This window comes from Apis mellifera, linkage group LG3 (genome assembly GCF_003254395.2).
Source record: "Apis mellifera strain DH4 linkage group LG3, Amel_HAv3.1, whole genome shotgun sequence".
NCBI lineage: Eukaryota > Metazoa > Arthropoda > Insecta > Hymenoptera > Apidae > Apis > Apis mellifera.
This window is the reverse complement of record NC_037640.1, coordinates 13,478,207-13,498,300: the sequence shown is the minus strand read 5'-3', so window position 1 is coordinate 13,498,300 and position 20,094 is coordinate 13,478,207. Positions and strand designations below refer to the sequence as shown.

The 20,094-nt window shown below is 34.7% G+C and overlaps 3 protein-coding genes across 8 annotated transcripts in view; 1 reads left to right on the top strand and 2 right to left on the bottom strand.

Annotated features, from left to right (window-relative positions):
- The window catches only part of LOC726283 (neuronal calcium sensor 2), a 29,343-nt gene extending 11,903 nt beyond the window's left edge, over window positions 1-17,440 (bottom strand). The window contains exons 1-3 of one of the 6 annotated variants that reach the window (XM_026439695.1): window positions 17,347-17,440; window positions 16,766-16,948; window positions 5,982-6,033 (exon numbers count right to left, since the gene is read on the bottom strand). The gene's annotated coding sequence lies outside the window, so the exon portion shown is untranslated. The other 5 variants (XM_026439693.1, XM_026439694.1, XM_026439697.1 and 2 more) reach the window with 5 other exon arrangements.
- The window catches only part of LOC408721 (neurocalcin homolog), a 41,352-nt gene extending 23,826 nt beyond the window's left edge, over window positions 1-17,526 (bottom strand). Inside the window, exon 1 of the mRNA XM_392256.7 lies at window positions 17,347-17,526. The gene's annotated coding sequence lies outside the window, so the exon portion shown is untranslated. The remainder of the gene's footprint in view (window positions 1-17,346) is intronic.
- Window positions 17,527-18,227: 701 nt separating this feature from the next.
- On the top strand, window positions 18,228-19,981 carry LOC551540 (replication factor C subunit 2). The gene is made up of 6 exons (XM_623934.5): window positions 18,228-18,422; window positions 18,600-18,867; window positions 18,953-19,201; window positions 19,311-19,520; window positions 19,610-19,723; window positions 19,828-19,981. Exons 1-6 carry the CDS (start codon window positions 18,310-18,312, stop codon window positions 19,924-19,926), a joined length of 1,053 nt encoding a protein of 350 aa, XP_623937.2. The 5' UTR covers window positions 18,228-18,309; the 3' UTR covers window positions 19,927-19,981.
- Window positions 19,982-20,094: the final 113 nt, after the last annotated feature.

The window sequence follows — 20,094 nt, the reverse complement described above, 5'->3', positions numbered from 1 at the left end:
CGCGATGAATTATTCAAGATCGAATTGCGACGAAATAGCGATCTGTATCGAAAGTTCATAGCTTGGAAGGAATAAGTGGAATGTCAAGGATAAAAATTGCGCAAACAATAATTATTTCATCGAGAAGAAGAAGAAGAAGAAAAAGACGAGAATATTTTTTCTTTTCCTCCTTCAAATTCGATCGAAAGTAAAACCATAGAAATTGAAAAATTTCCTCCCGAGAGATCGAAGCGATATCGATCTATAATCTTACAAATGAAAATGTATTATCCGTAATAGCAAAACAATAAAGATCGTTGGAAAGATGTTCGAGATAAAAAAATTCATAGAACAGATTTCAGACGAAAATTTTATCGACCGAAAGAATAGCCGGCGATCTATATATATATAAAAATTGCGAAACAAAAGGATTCGTAAAAGCGGTTAAGCGTGGATAAGAGGCATAAAACCGTGGGCGATCTATTTCGGTGGAGGAATTTGACGCGTGAAAGAATCATCTTACCGGCTACGGATTCTACGTGGAATGTTTTAGGGCGTTCGCTTGCAGTTTTTTTGCGGTGGGAATTCCAGGCTTCTTCCCAGACTTGAATCGGTACGTGGACCTCGGGCGGAGACAACAGACGACGACGAAACGATAGAAAGAGCACCGAAAGGGATAAGGATAAGGATAATATATATAATTTTCTTTCTTTTCAGAAACAAACACCCACCTTTCTTCTTTTTTTCACGACACACACACACGCACGGCCGAGTTGGTAGTCTCCAGCACGACGACACACACACGATCTCCACTCTTCTCGCCTATCCCCCTCTCGCTATCCTCTATGTACACGCATAATTCATCGAGGTATACGCGAAACACCCACGCAACATCCTGCGAAACGAAATCGAACACGCGATTACCGTCGATTCCGATCCACGACCGAGTCGACGACGATGATAAACGGGGATGGATAACGCGTGGTTAGCCGGAGAAGAAGAGGAAGAAGGAGGAGAATAAATATTCGAAATTTTTTTCGCCGCGGAGATATTTCGCGATATCGCTCTCTCTCTCTCTCTCTATCCGTCCGTCTCTCCCTCTCTGTCTTTTCCTTCCCCCTCCCCGATCCCGAGAACGATCAACCGGAAGGAAGGATCTCGGCCGAGGACGAAACGCGGCGATCAAATAGGTGTTAACGTTCGAAATGGTGCGATGCACCTCCGCGCCTCCTCCCCCCTTTCCTCCTCCCGGCTTAGCGTACGGATAAGTCGTGAAGGGAACGACGATAACGATGATCGTCCCTCGAACGTCCTGACGCGCCTCCTTTCTCTCTCTCTCTCTCTCTCTCTCTCTCTCTCTCTCTCTCTGTCTCGAGCGTGCGTACTCGATTCACCCGGATCACGATCATTCTCGAGGATGCACACTCGCTTCCGCTTCCGATCATTTTCTCCCTTTTCTTTTTCTTACGATTCAACGACAATTTATCTACTGTTATAGAGAGATAGAGAGAAAATAGAGACTAATCGGAGAGGGGAGGGAAAGGGGTGAGGAAATAATGAATGGAGCAGGACATGAAGAGACAGGATAGAGAGAGAGAGAGAGAGAGAGAGAGAGAGAGAGAGAAAGTACGAAGGAGACGCACAAACACGATTCGTAAAGGAATCCCGAACGCGACTCTATCGAACGCGTGCGTTCGGTCGTGGTAGAAGGTAGAAATGCGGCGGCGGCGGAGCTACTATCTAGCGCGAGGTAAAAGAGACGAAGCGAGCTTCTCCTCGTAGCTGATCCTGCGTGGTGAACGAGCCGCCTCCGCTCTCTCCCCCACCCTTCGCCCGCCCCCCACCATCCTCGCTGTTCCAACCTCCACCGCATCCATCCACCGCCAAACCGACGCGTCGTTACACGTAAGTAAGTAAGTAAGTAAGTAAGTAAGTAAGTAAGTAAGCAAGTATATATATATGTATATATCTTCTTTTTTCTTCCTTCTTTCCCCTCTTTTCTCTACACGCGTTATTACCAGCTGTCATCATTCCATGTTGGCGGGAAAATAATAAGCGAAAATACTTATCGATGGATATTGTTACCGATCGAGTAAAACACTTTTTCTTGAAGATAAACTGGCGAGGATTTCGGCGGGTAGAGCAGTAGAGAGAGAGAGAGAGAGAGATGGTTTGGAGGAAAATGGAGGAGCGCAAGCGAGTAATGTTATCTATATGGGAGCGAAAAAAACGATTCGTGGAAGAGGTAGGCAACATCGATACGCGTGAAGTAATCGGGTCATGGATACTGAAATCGACAGGAGGGACAGGGTCGGCGTTGTTTTCGCTCTCGTTTGTATTCTCTTTGGAGAAGAAAGAGAAGGGGGGAAGAAGAAGAAGAAAATGGCGCGTGACCGAGGTTTCAAAAGCTCGAGAATTTCGTAATTATCCGAATTTCGTTGCGCGAGCACGAATTTTTCATTCCCGTAATTAAAGATTAGATAAGATTTGCGGTTTTTTAATATACTGGGAAATATATATGTATATATATATATGAAAATATACGGTTTTATTATCCTCGATGTACGGTTATTTTCGCGTGTTTATAGAGAGAGGTAAAAAAAGGCGAGTTTGGATCGCGTGTCGTGCGAAATTGGAAAATAAATATATACCGTAGAACCGTTGGTGGAAGCCTTGAGCCGCGATGCTCGTAAGAAGAAATTAAGATCGGCCAGTTGGATAATGCCCGTTCCGACCCTCGCCATTTCAAAGGGCACTGCTGGTGAAACCTCGCTCGCGTGCTACGTCCAATGTTCGCCGTTTAGCCGTTTACGCGTTCTACTCTATTTTTCTTTTTAAGAAAAACTTTTCAATAAATTTCCAATTTATCGATCGAACCTCCTTTTTGCCCTTCTCTTTCGAGATTCATCACTCGATATTAAAGATAAATTCGTTTTTAATTCCTTTCGATTTGTCTTCCGATTCCACGATAAGATATCGTTCAACGTTGTAAAATACGAGAATTAGAGTTGGAAAGAGTAATCGTGCGTTGTAAATTGTTTAAAATTATTTGTTTTCAAACAAGACTGTGAAAGTGGAACGAACGAGATAAAAATCGATATTTTTACGATTCGTCTTGATTGATCTTAGATTCTCGATTTATAATCGAGAATCGATTATAAAGGGATATTCGGTAAAATTGGCAATGATGGAGAAAAAGAGCTCCTCGTTGATCGAGAATTTTCGAGATCGATCGATCGATCGATCGATCTTACGACGCAATGCGCAATTTACCGGTCGAAACACGCCAACTTAATAAATTCATGCATCTCATCGAAATACGTTTTTCGAGCGATATACGATTTAAATTAAGCGTAAATTAGGTTTCGATTCGATCTAAATATCTCGGATAACGGTAAAAATTACACGCAATTAAACGAAACTACGTCGCATGTTTTTCCGTAATTTTTGAAGAAAGAGAGATTTGCGCCACGTATCGATCTATCGATCGATCCCATTCCGTTATTCTCGATCCGAAAATAAGAGATCGAACGTGATTATCTCGAGAGAGAAGAGAAAGAGATCAAAATTCTTTCGAGTCAGTTGTAAACGAGCCGTAAATGATGCGAAGTGTCGAAAAATACTCCACTCCTTTTTAACCTCTCAACAGCCCAAGTATTTTTCCTCGTACGATATTTCGAGCAATTTAACGACGAGAAACGTTTCTCTATCACGAGAATTCGAATCGGCAAAACATCGGTTTCCAGATTATTTTTCGTCTAATTTTCATCCTGACCTCTCCCTTCCTGTCATCGCGTCTTCCGTACATTATATATTAAAACGTTTCGAATAATGAAGTTGGAACGAGACCGAACCACTCGTCGGTCGCCCAGTTTCTCATCCGAATTAATATCGGTCTGATAATTGGTGAAAACGAAGGGTACGCGATAAATCAAGGTTCGAGAATAAAATAAATTTGTGTCGCGGTGAAAAATGAGATTGGGAAGGGAAGCGGAGGAGGAGAACGGATAGAGAGTAATGGATATTGGTCGATTAAATAAAGTTTGTAGCGACGCTCTGCTAAATTAATTTCGAACGTCTTTCTACTTTCGATAATTCCTTTTATAAATCGCGTATCGTTTTGCCGATTCTAAAGAAAGGAAGGTTTAACGTCGCGCAGAAAGGAAAAAAAGTTGGGCGAGAGAGAGAGAGAGAGAGATTGATGATAGTAATAGTGCAACGAGCGTAGCTCACGCGACACGGCTCGAAACCCAGGATTATCGATTTTTACAAGCAACCACGTTACTACAGTTTCTACGTGAAACACGTTAATACGCGCTTTCGCCCATGTAAACTCGTCACGACCGTAAATATCCGCGTAATTAATATAGCGCGTGTTTTAACCGATTTCGAAAATTCCTTTCGAAATGTTCGATTTTATCGCCCGTTACAGCGCGAGTCGAATGCGAGGAAATGCTTTCATCTTCGCATTTTCCACCGTAATTTAATTAGGAAAATGAAAAATCGAATCGATGGGTGGTTAGATCGATAAAGATTGTAGATTCTCGAAAGGAAAATTTATCGATCGAATCTTTTTAATCGAAAGAAATATTTTTATTTCTGGTACAAATATCAACGAAATAGCATTACAATTATAAATAAATATTTAAACAAACTCTCAAAAATGGAATACAACGTTTTCTTTATTCCTTCTTCCAACTTCTTCTCTCGAATAATACAATTTCAAAATCTTTGAATTTGCTTGAATCCTTTATCCAGAAAAATTCTTTTTATTCCAAAGATAAAATCGAACGATAAAGAAATTGCAAAGATAGCAAAGAAACCGATGACAATTGGGGCCCAAATGTAGAGGAAGAATGGTGTGATTTTTGTAATGCAGCCTTGCTACGAGTGTGAACGAAGGAGAGAAACTGGCGATAGTAATTAGCACCGCTAGTAGTAATAGTAGTAATAGTAGTAGTAGTAGTAATAGTAGCAGCAGTAGCGGCGAGTTCCCCAGGTTGGTCGGGTAAAGCTGGGTCGCGGTTCTATCGATCCCCGCCGCCCACCTGGAGACCTCGCTCCGCTCCTCTATCTCTACTTCTCTCGATGGTTTACAGGATGAGGGTGAAAAGGAAGGCTAGAGGGGTAGGGGAGGCAAAGGTGACAGGATATAAAAGGAGAGAAGACGGAACGGAAAGATTGCGCGTATTATTACAGGGAGGGCGGTTGTTGCGGGCCGGCCGCCCTCCACAAAGGTTAGGAGAAAAAGCGCGGACAACAATGAGCGTTTCCTTCTGAAAAGTCGAGGAAAGTGACGCGAGTACAATGGCGCAAAAAACGGGGCGAAACGAGATGGCAAACTTGACGGCGACTCCCCGCTTCTACAATCTCGTATTCCAACTCGCGTATTTACGGCGGGAACAGCGAAACCGATTCGAATTTCCTTCTCTCCGATCGTCGAGGCCGAATAATTTATGCCTTCTAATGGCGCGGAAAAGAGGGTGTATAATGGATGCTGATCGCGGCCATCATCATCAGGAGAAACACTTTCCAAAGCGAGGAAATTTATCTTTCGAATATACGATTTTATACCGATCCGTTTCTACATTGTATAATTTGTACGCGCGAAATGGCGGGAGGAGAATTTAATTCATCGTAACGTTTGGATTTCGGTGCGGTTCGGTTACGAAGACTTAAGAAATCAATATCCTTTTACGTCTCAACGACGTGTCTACACGTAGCCAAGTTATGACGTACTTGCTACCAAGGTAACTACTAAGGACCTATAAATTAGATCGGTGAGAGCGATTAATCGAAAAATTGCGCTGCTTGACCTCGCACCCGGCCCCCCAAACCCGTCTACCATGAACGCGAGAGACGCGCGAGCTTCCTTTCTAACTTGCTCTTTATTTCGTATCCTACTCGAGATCTCGAATTTCGAAAAAAAAAAAAAAAAATTATCGTCTCTTTAATATCGACGCGAATTTTTGTAATTTAAGAGCATCTTAAATACCACTTACCTTGTTCGATATCTTACGTTCATGCTGCAAATATGCTCGCACCATCGTATGCCTGAAATTGAGAAAAAGAATTATCGATGAAGTGAGAAACATTATTCATAAACATATCATTATTCGAACGATTTTAATAATGGTATCTTTTTTTCGAATAAAATATTTTCGTATTCCATTTTCGATCGATTTTTGTAAAAACTAACTTTATCGATACGTATACGTTGGAAATATATCGTGCGATTGCATAGCGTGGCATGGAAAAAATTTTAAAAGCGTACGTATATATGTATAAATAGTCGCGATTTTGAACGCGTATACCACGATATATTTTTTATTTGACAAAACGAGGCATTTCGTTTCGTCCGATGCTCCACGGATTAACAAGGTTTTTCGTAAAAAATTTACAACGCGGTAAAAAGCTATTCACTCGTACGTAATTCTTCGCGACGGTGTAAGGCACAGCTTACACGCCATTTCGCCATTTAATTGTTCGAGTACCGATCGATTAGAATTTAAAAATTAACACGTAGATTCGAAAAATTGGCTACGATATTGACGAAGACTTGTCACAATCCTGCACTAAGAGGATCAAGTTCGCTTCTTACAAACATATCCGCCGCTAACCGGCTTCCGCTATTGTGCTCTATTCTCTAAAGCATAATCCTGGTAGAAAGTCTTATCGATGGATTCCAGTACGCTTTTCCCACGATTTTAGCGACAGATTCAACGGAGAGGGAGTGATTAAAAATTATAACTATACAAAAAACAAGATGAAAACGTTCGGTCGAACGCGAAACACGAAATACGAGCCTTCGTTTAAAGGTCACGCTATTGACCTATTAACGACTCTACGAATTTTTCGCATCCCGTGTTGTTTTCGTTTACGCGACTCGTTTCCATTCCGTACGAGTAGTCGGATCTTTGCGAGAAAATCGATATCCCGAGGTCGGTCGGTACTTGCCGGTTAGTTGCCTATTGTTGAAACGTACTCCCGTTGAAACGAGCAATCCAAAAACCGTTCTTTCTCTCTGAGTGACCGATCTTCACGTAACTCGTTCAAACTTTTTTCGTTTAAACTTCTACGAAACTAGTTCTACGAAAATTTATCAACGACTTCGCGATATGAGAGAATATTTTTCCCTAGCATTTAGATACTCGTTGCCTGAGACAGGTAGCGAGTCCTTTTTTATCGATAAATGATACAATATATATATATTGTAAATTCTACTTTACTTTTTATTACGAGTGATCGAAAAAAAAAACTCGTTACGAAAAGTTACAAACAATACGTAATGACAATGATGCAATGAATGTTGTTAGAAACGAGTGGAACAACAACGGTAAGAAAATACGATTATGGATGTATTGTATTGTTTCGATCATTTTATTTAGATGTACGTTCAATGGAATTCTGCTTCGTGGTTGAACGGAGGAGAAATAGAGTGAAAATGTCAAGAGTGAATTTCAAGTCTTGATTGCATGTGGAGCTATTAGGATAAGGATCGATCTCCTCGGTTGAATCGATGAGAAAACTTGAAACGAATTTTGCGTATACGAATATAGCGTAAGCGATATCCGGCTAACCCATGATACGAGCCTAAGAGCGGGATACGAATGCTCCGGGTTGCGCTAGTGCACCGCTATTTATACCACGCGGGCAGCCTGTTACCGGCGCATGCGCAGTTAATGAAATCGCGATTGTGCGCGTAAATTTAATCGTTTGAAACGCTACATCGAATAACCGTCTTTTTATCGATAATTGATACGAAATTTGTTGTCAAAAAAAAAAATAGAATTCGCGAAAGATAGAAAATATCTATATCTAGTAGCAATAATTATCCAACTTCTCGTAACATTGTCACGATAAACAACGTGATAAATAATATAAAAAAAAAAAAAAAACAATCTTTAATCTTTTCTTTTCAATTACATTTAACGTTACGAGAAAAAATACTATTTTATCAACAGATAACACGTGTAAAATTGTAAATTTAATTATTAACGTTTATATAATAATTAAATTTCATGACAAACTATTTTCATCGATTGGGAATGATATCTTGAAGGGTACTTCGAATTGGCTTACTTTGCAAATTTTCCATTCAACCGCTTACCGAAGAATCTCGAGTGTTCGACCGTGAAGTAAAATAGAAGTAAACACTTATTGTTGTGAAAAGACTAATCAAGTATATCTATCGTAAAATAATATCGTTTCGTTATTTTTTTTTTTTACTCTAAATTTAGAAATATATAAATAAAATCGGATCAAACACACTTTGAAATTAATAACATAATATGATCGTCGAACGAGTGAAAAAAAAAAATTATCAAACGTCGAATAATTATTTTCGAAAGAATTTTAAAATTGTTACGTCTAACGATGATCTCCTTCTTATATTTTTAATTAATTCGATGCGTTTAATATTGACGAAACTGTCGTAATCGACGAGTATTAAAAGAGTATAATATACGTGTATATATAAGTGATATTAAATATGAAAAACGAAAAGAAGGAAAGAAACAGATATGGCAATATGGGAATTGGGATATGAAAGTAGGGACGAAACGCTTAACGAACATCTTCTTGGTTGCGTAGGGATCGCGGTGGAAGGGGCGTTGTCGAGGAAAAAGATGGGGAAAGACGGTGGAGGGGGATGGGGCGGGGAGGGGCGAAGAGAAGGGAGAAAAGCACAGAGGTGCAAAGCGCCGGCGTGAGGGCAGTCCGACGCAATGCGGGCAGCGCGATGAAAACCAGCAATCAAGGATCAACTCTTCAATGTACCGTATATTTTTCTTTATCGATCTATCATCAATTTATAATTAATTATTCCTCGCATTCCTATATATTTATATATATTTTTAAGAGAAAAGGAAAAAAGAGGTGATTCGTCGAAATTTTTTAAAAGTTATTTTCTCCATGATATGTCACAACTATGCTTTTAATTTTTGTCGCTCGATGACATCGAAGAAACGAAATTTATGCACGGAATATATCATCCAAGGAATAAAATTCTTCCCTTTTTTCGATTTAATTTTATAAATTATTGATATGATTCGTCCAAATGTTTTCGATTTCGTATTTAGATGTTTTTTTTTTTTTTTATTTTTAAATTTATTATCGAGTGTATATTTTAACAAATTATACATTTCCGCGTGAGATATTCAAAGAATTTATTATATTTTAATCCTGAATTCCGACAACTGAATATAATTCAATTATTCAGTTTATTTTAATTTATTTTTTTAAAAGAATTTATTTATAATAAAAATAGGCATAATAAAATTGTATTTAAGAAAGTGAAATACACTCATAATGAATCTTATTCCAATCTTCTAAAAAATGATATTAGTAAAAATTTAAAATATTTGTATTTTGAATTAACTTTTACTTATTTTAAATTCTAGTATTGTTTAAAACTTCTAGGGATTTGGATTTTATCATATTTGAACGGAATAATTTTTATCTAGAATCTACGCAAGAAATATTTCTTTGAAATATTTTTTTGATTTTAAATGAGAATAAATATTAAATCGTTATAATATGTAACATTTATGGAATATAAGAGAACTAATAATTTATTTAAAGATATTAAATTAACGATTAATTTTTAATTAAATTAAATATATATTTTTTATATCTCATAAAATATTAAATTTAAATATGTATGTAATAAAAATTAAATATATATATTTTTTAAATAATTGTTAATCAATTTGTTCAAATATCTTATGCGCTAATGTACTACTTACGTATGTACTTACTTACGTGTATTTGTTTAGATATTTGAAAGTTTATTAAGGAATAAGTATCTTAGAGATGTTGCTCATCATACTAATCACTTTATTCTATATATTCTATTCCAATGACGAAGTGATGACTTATTTGTATGGTTTACGCATGACGTGTATTACGCAGCACGAATAAATATTACGATTAATTAAAAACTGCGACTGTCAATAAACGGAACGAAATTCTGAAATTTTTAAGTAAACCTTTTTAAAAAGAAAAATGGAAATAGAATGAAATTTATCTCAATAGTGCGATAAAATGATTAATTCAATTTGATTTGTAATAATCGCATTATGCATCAAACGAATAATTGTATTTCCTTTCCTATTATTCCCGATAATAAAATGATATATATGTACAGTCAAAATTTTACACGTCTCGAAACTTCTTGTTCTTATTTCCATTTCTTGGATAGCTAATGCTTTCCAGAATCAATAAGGTTATATCTGCAGCGTCGTATTTGCCAATTTTCTACTTATTTACGTTGCATTCATACGTATACGTTAAAGTAAACTGAAAAAAAAAAAAAAAAATCACAAATGCGAAAAACGTTATCTCAATCAATATCATTTTTGCGAAAAATACTTTGTATAAGTTAATTCCGAAATAAATGAAAAAATGGCAAAGAATATCGTATAATTATTGCGAGTTCATCTTTCTTTTTCTACTAATTTCATTGATATTACTTTTCTTTCTTTTCTCTTTTCCACTTGAAAATAAAATTCTCATATAAAAGATAAAAATATTTAACAAACGTTAATTTTCATCAACGTCACGAATGAAATATTTGGGTATATTCTCTCTGGAGATATTTTTTGGAAAGAACGAAACATAGCAAATGCTTACACGTATCTTAATAAAAGGAGAATCTTAATAAAAGCAGTGATATAACGTGAGTGTATGCTTGTATGCTAAATTTGGATCAGTGGCGCCATCTAGAAACGATCAAAATTTCAATTGGAAATAAATATATAACGCATCTTTGCAACGGCATTACAGTTATCTACTTTATCCACTGTCCTGGATATTTGATAAACATCTAATGCTATTCGTGTCATGATGGCGCTGTATAAAACGAAAATGGAGAACATCTTAATCGATTACTTATCGCATCTTGGCCTTTTAAAATAAAATTTTTTTCAAGTTTTCATAGATAAAAAAATGCGAAAAATGTACGTAAATAAAAGTCGAAAAAATGAAGTTTCGCTCGAGTTTTTCACATTCACACGAGCTTTTAAGGAATTACGTTTAAAAGATAAGGATTAATTTGAGAAGATAAAAAAAATGATTCGATCGTTCGATCATCGTCTTTTAAACATATACAATGCATTTACACATATTTTTATATTTATACATACATGTATCAATGATCAATATATGGGATAAAAACATTTTCGTGGTTTTAAAAAATACAAAATGTACGAATCTAGATTAGAAAACAAAATCCATCTCATTTTGCGATATTTTTACGTATATAAGATGAAAAATTAAGATACTTTTTATCTAAAAAATATCCGAATGATCATAAATCTAAATAATCCGTGGATTTAATAAATGTTAGAAAAAAATATACACGCAATACACGATTAGTAGGATTATATATCTCTCGTAAAAAAGATCAGTTTGTTTCAAGATATACAAGATAAAACTCGGGCAAGTATTTGTTAATCTCATTAATTTCATTTCGAATTAATTCTAACGTTAAGGAACGATAAGAAAAATGAAAAATATGTAAAAATATAAAAAAATACCATAAATATATTAATTACAGTAAAATATTTTTCTACGCGAAAGTAAAATTTAATATCAATTTTTCAAATAATAGAGAACAAAGTAAAAATGAGAAAGTAGAGATAAGAAAGTGATTAGTAAATTATTCGAATACGTATAAATAATTAGCAATTTGATGGATAATAATCGGAAGAGAGATCGGTTTATTTAACCTAATTGTAAGTAGTGGATCGTGATCGATTTGAAGAACGAAATAAGACAAGTAAATATTATTTAAATACATTAATCAGATTTTAGATTTAGTTTGGTAGAAAGTGTGGTTAAAGAATACTGTTTAAAATTACATGTACATCGTCCGAATAGGCAGATCGGTGGCGTATACTGTCAGAACTACAAATCAGTTTCCGTGCGTCATCGCGTGTGCCGGAAATCATGAAGTCAGTCGCGTAACTGTGACCAACCTAACGCTAAATACATTACCTTGTAAAAAAGTATGGTCAACGTTTAGACTAATAGCGGACCGCCTATGGCGGAACGTACATCTTAACCGACGAATTAAAATCCGCCTATCCTTTTCACTATCGATGCATTATTTCTTTCATCATCTTCATTCGATAATTCGTATTATCGAATTATTAATCTATTCGAAAATTATTTTTAAACGAACGAATATTTTTAGTTAATTTTTCCGCCAATTGTACGACTCGATTCGAAATAATCGATTAATACGAAGAAGAAAACTTATCTATGATTAATTTCCGATGGAAAAAGCACGAACAGCATACAATTACGATAGAAATGAAAAATATATCAACGTGGATGAACAACACGTTCGGGAAAGAAAATAACAAACGAAATAAATATTTTAGGTTACGAAGAAAACGACTGATGCACGATAATTCAACGAAAACCTAATCTTCCTTACCGACAACAAAAAAAAAAAATACCAAATTTCTTTTTCACGCATGTTGGAATCCTTTTCTCCGATAGATGAAAGAAAAAAAGGTTTAGCCTCTACTAGTGTTTGCGGAAGTGAGAATATTCGACGAACGTTGTTCCATAGTTTCAAGTGCAGCGCAACAAGGAGAAGAATAGCGGAGAGAGAGAAAAAGAAAAGGATCAAGTTTAGTTTTACCCTCGTGTAAAAGTTGGTTTTCAGTATTGTACATAGCTGTAATGGATCAATAGTGGTGAACACAGTGGCCGGATAGGCTGAATATAGATACACAAGGAAGAAGTACAAGGTGAAGCATAATCATTTGCCGTTTCTACATTTTCCACCTGCGACTAAGCATGGACTAGATCCACCTTTTACCGATTGATATATATATATATATATATGAAAATAACTTGGCTCCTGAATCAAGATTTCCTAGATTCTCGTATCATCGTAAAAGTAATAAATTCTTCGACGATATAAAATAATATCGATTGTATCGAATTGATCGAACATTTATTTTTAAACAGACCGGTTTTTTGCAAATTAAACTATCATTTATTCGGAAGAAATTCGTATCGTTTCTTTTTCGAAGAAATAATTATTCTCTAGCGAATCGTTGACGAAACAGTTTCGTGTACGAGTTTAGACACACCCCGGAATATTTACGGTGTTTATTATCGCGTTTCTTTACCGTCGTCGCATTACTTTTACGTCACGCGATTAAAAAAACGTAATATCTTTTTAGAAGAATAAATATACGTATAAAATCACGATTATATCACGAAATTATTATTCCACAGATTTGTGTCACATAAATAAAATCCCTGTGTTAACGTCTCGAGTAATTAATTTCGGGAAAGAATCGGAAGAAATCGAACGTCTACGCGTACAATCTATGTATATATATTTACTTTTCTAATTAAACGAACGAGTTTTTATCGTATTACAACGAACGTGTTTGAAAATTTTACGATGATATACGCGCAAGATCGCATACACATTGCATGTTTACCCAATAAACAGCCTTGTAATACAAGAGATAAAGCAGTTCTTCCTCCACCATATCGTTTTCCCATTGAAGAAAAAGGTCAAGGTGGTAGGTATAAATAATTATAAAAATAATTTATTGCAAGCTACCTATTTTAACACGTAACACGTGCAGAAAAGGATGCTCCCCCATAACCAATATTATAATATTTGTTACTACTTGAAATCAAAACTTACTTCCATCTTTTCCCCCTTATATATCACGCTTTCTCTACTTATCTACAATCGGTAACAACGTTAACCAACATTTTCATCGCGTCTAAGATTCTTCTCAAACGAGATTTGAAAAAATATCCTTTAATTCTACTTTAGATCCTTTTCGAGCAAAGTCGTGGAAGAAGATATCGGTATTCAACCACACAAGCACACTTTCTTTGGATGCGCACGCCACCTAAAATTATCCGTTCTTAATTGGGGAGTTAGTTATACATACTCACTTTACGATTCTTTAATTAATGAGAACGGATGGATACACTTTTTCTGACATTTCTTTTTATTCCACGCTACGTTTTTAGACCAAAGATTCGTTCGTTCACTCCGTCTTCTTTCGATCTTTCGCAAAAATTAACGGAAACAAAGAATGATCGATCTTTCGTATCGATTTTCCGACCAATTATTCGAAATATATATTGATTTTTAAACGATGAAATGATTGTTCAATATTTCGAAAGTAACAAATCAAGTTGAGAAACGAAGGAAAGTTTAGGAAAGAATTAAAGGAGAGAGAAAAAAAGATAACTTGCGTACGTTTGAATTACAATATATTTGAAAAAAAAAAAAAAGATAGGTGAGACGAAAAATGTTAAAAAATTCGATGATGAAAAATAAGGATATAAAGGCGAGGGTGAAGCGCGAGATATAATGCAAAGATGGCCGATCCATAGATTTCGAGGGGATTGTGTAACTGGTAATCACACGATATATCGTCACTTGGCTCGTTACCATCTTTTCATTCCTTTTAAAATGCGTCGGATCTAGAGGAGCGATCCTTGAAAAGCTTTCCTGTTAATTACTAGCCTTCTTGTCAACAGTTCTCGCTAAACGCTTATTTTCGGTCAGGTTAGGTTTTGATCTTTCGTTTATTGTTCCCCCCCCCCCCCCCTTTTTGATCGAAAATTATAAATATTACTTTTAAAGAGAAAATTGGAATAAATATATCTTCAAAATATTGTAGAATAGAATAATACAGACACGTGAAATAAACAGTGTAAAGTGACTTTGAAATATTTATTGTGGAAAGTAATAATAAATATGCTTAATATTCGGCTCGCAAAATTAGCATACAAAGAGATCCAAATTTATTGAATATTCTCCCTTCTTAGAACAGCGTACAACACATGCTTCCTCTTTTAGATACGGGTCTAGACACGCTAAAGACAGTGCAATCGCAATAAATTGTTATTTATAGACCGAAGAAATTCTTCGTTTCCGCGGCTATTCTCTAATGCACCTTTTCGAAACGAAATTTTAACACGTCGAATAATTACAATCTCCAATCGCGATTGAAACTCTGTTGAAAACGCGTGCGAATCTTTAAAAATCGATCGTTCGTCGTTTCGTTCTTCTCGTTCGAGGAATCGAAGAATTTTATGTATAAAAGGATGGATGAACGCGTGTATTCGCTCTTTTTTTTTTTTTCATTCCGTTCCCTTTTCAGGCGACGAACAACGGATAAATAAATTTGGACAGAAAAGAAGATACGCCTACGCATCAATCGTGTCTCAACTCGAGTGTTTTATCTCGGTGGAGTCGTGCGGATATTTATTTTTGTTTAAAATTTCTGATATTATTTGCCTGAAAAGTAATTTCTTTTCAGAAAATAATCTTTTTCAAAGTTATTCAATGGATCGAGTTGTCAATTTTTCTCCTTTCGTTTTCTTTATTCGATCACGTTATCTTGTTATTACTCGAACATTTAAAACGATCCGATTACAATTGTGATGTTTTCCCAAGCGCGCTCGGCAGCGCTCGTACACACACACACAGAGTCGCCTAGCTAGTTCTACGAACCGATACCGTCAATCTGCTACTGTAAGCATCTAGAAACATAATAGAGATATGGTAGTATCATTTTTCGACAATTGCAGCGATAATAATTCACGCGAGTTGAAAAATCTTCTACCGACCCATCCGCCGTCGTTCTACATCATCTAGCTGTGCAACGATGTAATAACATCTTATATCGCGATGACTCGATTGATTTTTGCAGATGGGCCAACTGAAAACGAGAATTTAGTATTTCGAATGACTTTGGATGTCGAAGTATTACCGTCACGTTTCTACGGTTTCTCACGGATTCGAAGAGGACGTATTCGAGTCACAAAACTGTATCTGTCTATCTTCTAAAGAATTTTACAATTAATTTCGATATAAATTTGAAGAATTATAAATATAAGATCAAAGAAAATAAGTGTTTTCAACACTGTATAGATTGGTATGCTTTTGATCATATTCTAGTGATAAATATAAAATCAATCGTAATTGTATTTTCGTGTACTACGAAAAATATAATTATTTTATTTATAAATAACTAATATTGAAAAAAATTCTGTTCTAAACTTCAAAAACATTTTTTCCGTCGAGATATTAAATATTTCGTTAGATATTTCTTTATTCGTGATAAAAATTTAAAGAGATATTATAATCATTTAAATACGTATTGATTAAATTTAATGTAAATATTATTAATTAGTAAAACAAATTATAATAGACGTCTAATATGTATATAACGTGGCAGATTTTATTTACTCGTAACAATTTATTAACGCGCGATAAATAACCTGGTCGATATATTTAAATAAACAATCTTATCTATTTTATATAAAATCAATAGTTATACGGAATCGGTTATACGGAATATCGAGTGCGTACAAAATGAAAAAAATTTAGAAGAAAAGTGCAAAAGTGCTAAGCAGAAATTAATGAATCATGTTCTTTCGACTTCTCGTATGTGTATCTCGTCGAATATCAAGAACAACCGGAAATAATTATTAGTATATAATAGCCAAAATGATAAGCATAACTGTATGTATTTACAGCAACAGGCACTTTACATAATTAGCTAATCTATAACGTAATTCGAATGATACGTTCATTTGCGAATGTAAAATAATCGAAAATTTGCGCGGCATTGATATTCAAAATGTAATAAGTGGAACTTTTGAATGATATCGAAGGATAAGGTAGCGGAAAATATATATTTGTCGTGTGAAAATTGATGACGATCGAATTAATTAGTCAGATAAAATAAAAGAATCGTAAAGAAGGAATACATCAACTTACCAAACGCCTTCGTTCCCAAATGTATCGTTCGGTATGTAGCGGGCCGAAGAACCATGCTATTCATTCGGCATGGCGAGATGTGTCAAAAACATACACGACGACGTGTTTCTTCTTTCTTGACGTTTGAACACGCGCGACACTCGAACAATGTTCCGCTCGAAAATAAGATTCTAAACGACGATTCTAAACATTTTATGAATATACACGCATCGATACAGCATCCACACACCTGATACGTACACGCACACGTATATAGCCTAGCTGAGAAAAACGTACACACATCAAGCATACATACAATCGCAAAACATACGTGATGTCACATGCATATACATTGGTCGATTGAACGAAACGAGCGTCGGATTCTTATTTAACGTGATACGCTTTTGAGCATGATTTAAGAACGAAAAATCAAGGTAACCTATGTCTGCATTCGAACAATACTGCGGCTTCGACTATATACTTTAGCGGCTCAACCGTGATGAGGAAAATAATTTTCACGAAAACCCGGTTTCCTGACACAAACTGATCGATTCAATCAGAGAAGCTAATACAAAAACGTAACGTCATTTCGTCTTACTAACCTATGCGTTGTACGTCAACCGGTTGTCGCGATTACTCAACGACTTCAAAACATTTCCGCGATACCGACTTGTGCAGATATCACGACGGCTGCCATATTGAAATCTCATTCCGTAAGCCACCAACGCAATGCTTATAAAAGAGAGACGATCTCGCGAGATTTTACTAGATGCGAAAAATTTAATCGATACCGCGGCGACCCCTTAAGAAATAATATAATCATTAACCGTCAACCGTTATTTATTTATTCGTTAAATAATAATATTGAATTTGAAAAGAAAAAAAATATTCACGCTATCAAACATATGATAATTATATCTTGTATTTTTGTAACGAATTAAATTATAAAATTATTTTATCTGGTCTGGTAAAATTTTATAATCGATATAATCAATAATGTTGATATAATTTTTATACAATTTTTTATTTTATTAATTACAATATTAAATACAATTATTTTTTGCAAATATATAATATCTTATAACTAATAGCGATAACGATAAACTTGATTTAAAATTATGAGTTGATTGTATCAGTTTTTTGTATCTATTGATTTAAATATGATAATGATTTAAATAAAACCATTGGTAAAATAAATAATTAATTAATCATTATTTATTTCACATTATCGCGAGAGAAATATTCACTTTTCTCTTTTTTCTTTTCTTTTCTTTTTTTTTATTCCATCTATTTTACAACTTTTTAATTATGAAATTTATTTGTATAATAAAATATTTTGAATATTAATTTTCAATCAAGCGTTTATTTTTAACGTGATTTATATTTTTTTTAGCAAAATTAAAAATTATTATTATTAATCGGTAATTTATATTTGCTTATTGATATTAAGCAAAAAACGACGACGTTTCTCTTCTTTATTACTACGTAGTCTATGTTTCAACAACGTACTGGACATCTGGAAGTGGTAGTGAGTTTTTCCCGCGTTTTAAATTGAATGTTCAAAGATGGGAGGTGAGAATGACATCGATGATTCTATGGACATTGAAATTTTGCCATCAACGAGTGGTTATAACGTAAAAAATAAAGAGAAAGATAAAAAGTTGAATCATTTGCCATGGTATGTCTTTTTGTAAACTGGAATATACGTTTTCTCGTCGTTAAATCGAATATATTTTTTTTTTTAGGTTATATCTCATTCTATTTTCGTTTCGTATTTAATTTAATATATATTTATATAGGATAAAAGAAAAGAAAAGAAAAGAATAAGAATTAAAATTAAGTTTTTATTTTTAAGGATCGAAAAATATCGACCACAAGTATTTTCCGACATTGTTGGTAACGAGGATACGGTATCCAGATTATCGGTTTTTGCTCAACAAGGCAATTGTCCCAATATCATCATTGCTGGTCCACCAGGAGTTGGTAAAACTACGACTATATTGTGCTTGGCACGTATTTTACTAGGGCCAATATTTAAAGAGGCGGTATTAGAGTTAAACGCTTCGAACGATCGAGGGATAGACGTAGTAAGGAATAAAATTAAAATGTTTGCTCAAAAAAGGGTAAAATCTTTTTTATATTTTTTACTCTATTTTTACTTTTCTTGCCCATTCTTTTAAGTTGGCTAATTGGTATTATCAAATTTAGGTGAATCTGCCAAAAGGAAAACACAAGATAATAATTCTAGACGAAGCTGATAGCATGACTGCCGGTGCTCAACAAGCATTAAGAAGAACGATGGAAATATACAGCAACACGACTAGATTTGCGTTAGCTTGTAATTCTAGTGACAAAATTATCGAACCAATACAATCACGCTGTGCCATGTTAAGATATGGAAAATTATCGGATGCACAAATTTTAGCAAAGATTATCGATATTTGTAAAAAGGAAGACGTAGGCATAAGTTTTATTAAATATTTATTATCTCTATTATCTCTATTCGCGTGGAAAAATCGAGATTATATTAATCTTTTAATTTTATATTTTACTTCCTTTTTATCAGGTTTCGCATACGGACGATGGATTGGAAGCAATAGTGTTTACCGCGCAAGGTGATATGAGGCAAGCTCTGAATAATTTACAATCGACGCATAATGGTTTTAATCACGTAAATAGTGAAAATGTTTTTAAAGTCTGCGACGAACCACATCCATTGCTCGTTAAAGAAATGCTTGAATTTTGTACAGAGGGAAATATTTCCAAGGCATACGGGGTGTGATATTTTATCATCTTACAGAAATATTTATCTACGTATCCGTTACATGGATATAAAACGATTTTTTGTAATGTTACATGATACAGGTAATGGAACATTTATGGAAAATGGGTTATTCCGCGGAAGATATAATTAATAATATATTCAAAGTTGCGAAAAATCTACTCATCGATGAAACGTTAAAATTAGATTTCGTAAAAGTGAGTTTTACAAAAAATTTACATCAACTTGTATATATACGATAACGTTTATATAAATATATATATGTACGAGATGGTTTAAAATTTGTAAATTTTCGTTTCAGGAAATTGGGATAACTCATTTGGGAATAGTGGATGGAGTTAACAGTTTGCTACAAATGAACAGTCTTCTTGCCAGACTTTGTAAAAGAGCAATGCAGTGAAGAAAAAAAAAAAATGAAATGTACAATAATAGGATGTAAAAATTGATAATTTAGAGGAAAAAAATTTATTTATATGTTTGTATTACATAATTTTTTACTTTTAAAATGCCTTTGTTCCTAGAAACGACGACGATAATCATTTCATCATATTTGAATTAATACTAATAA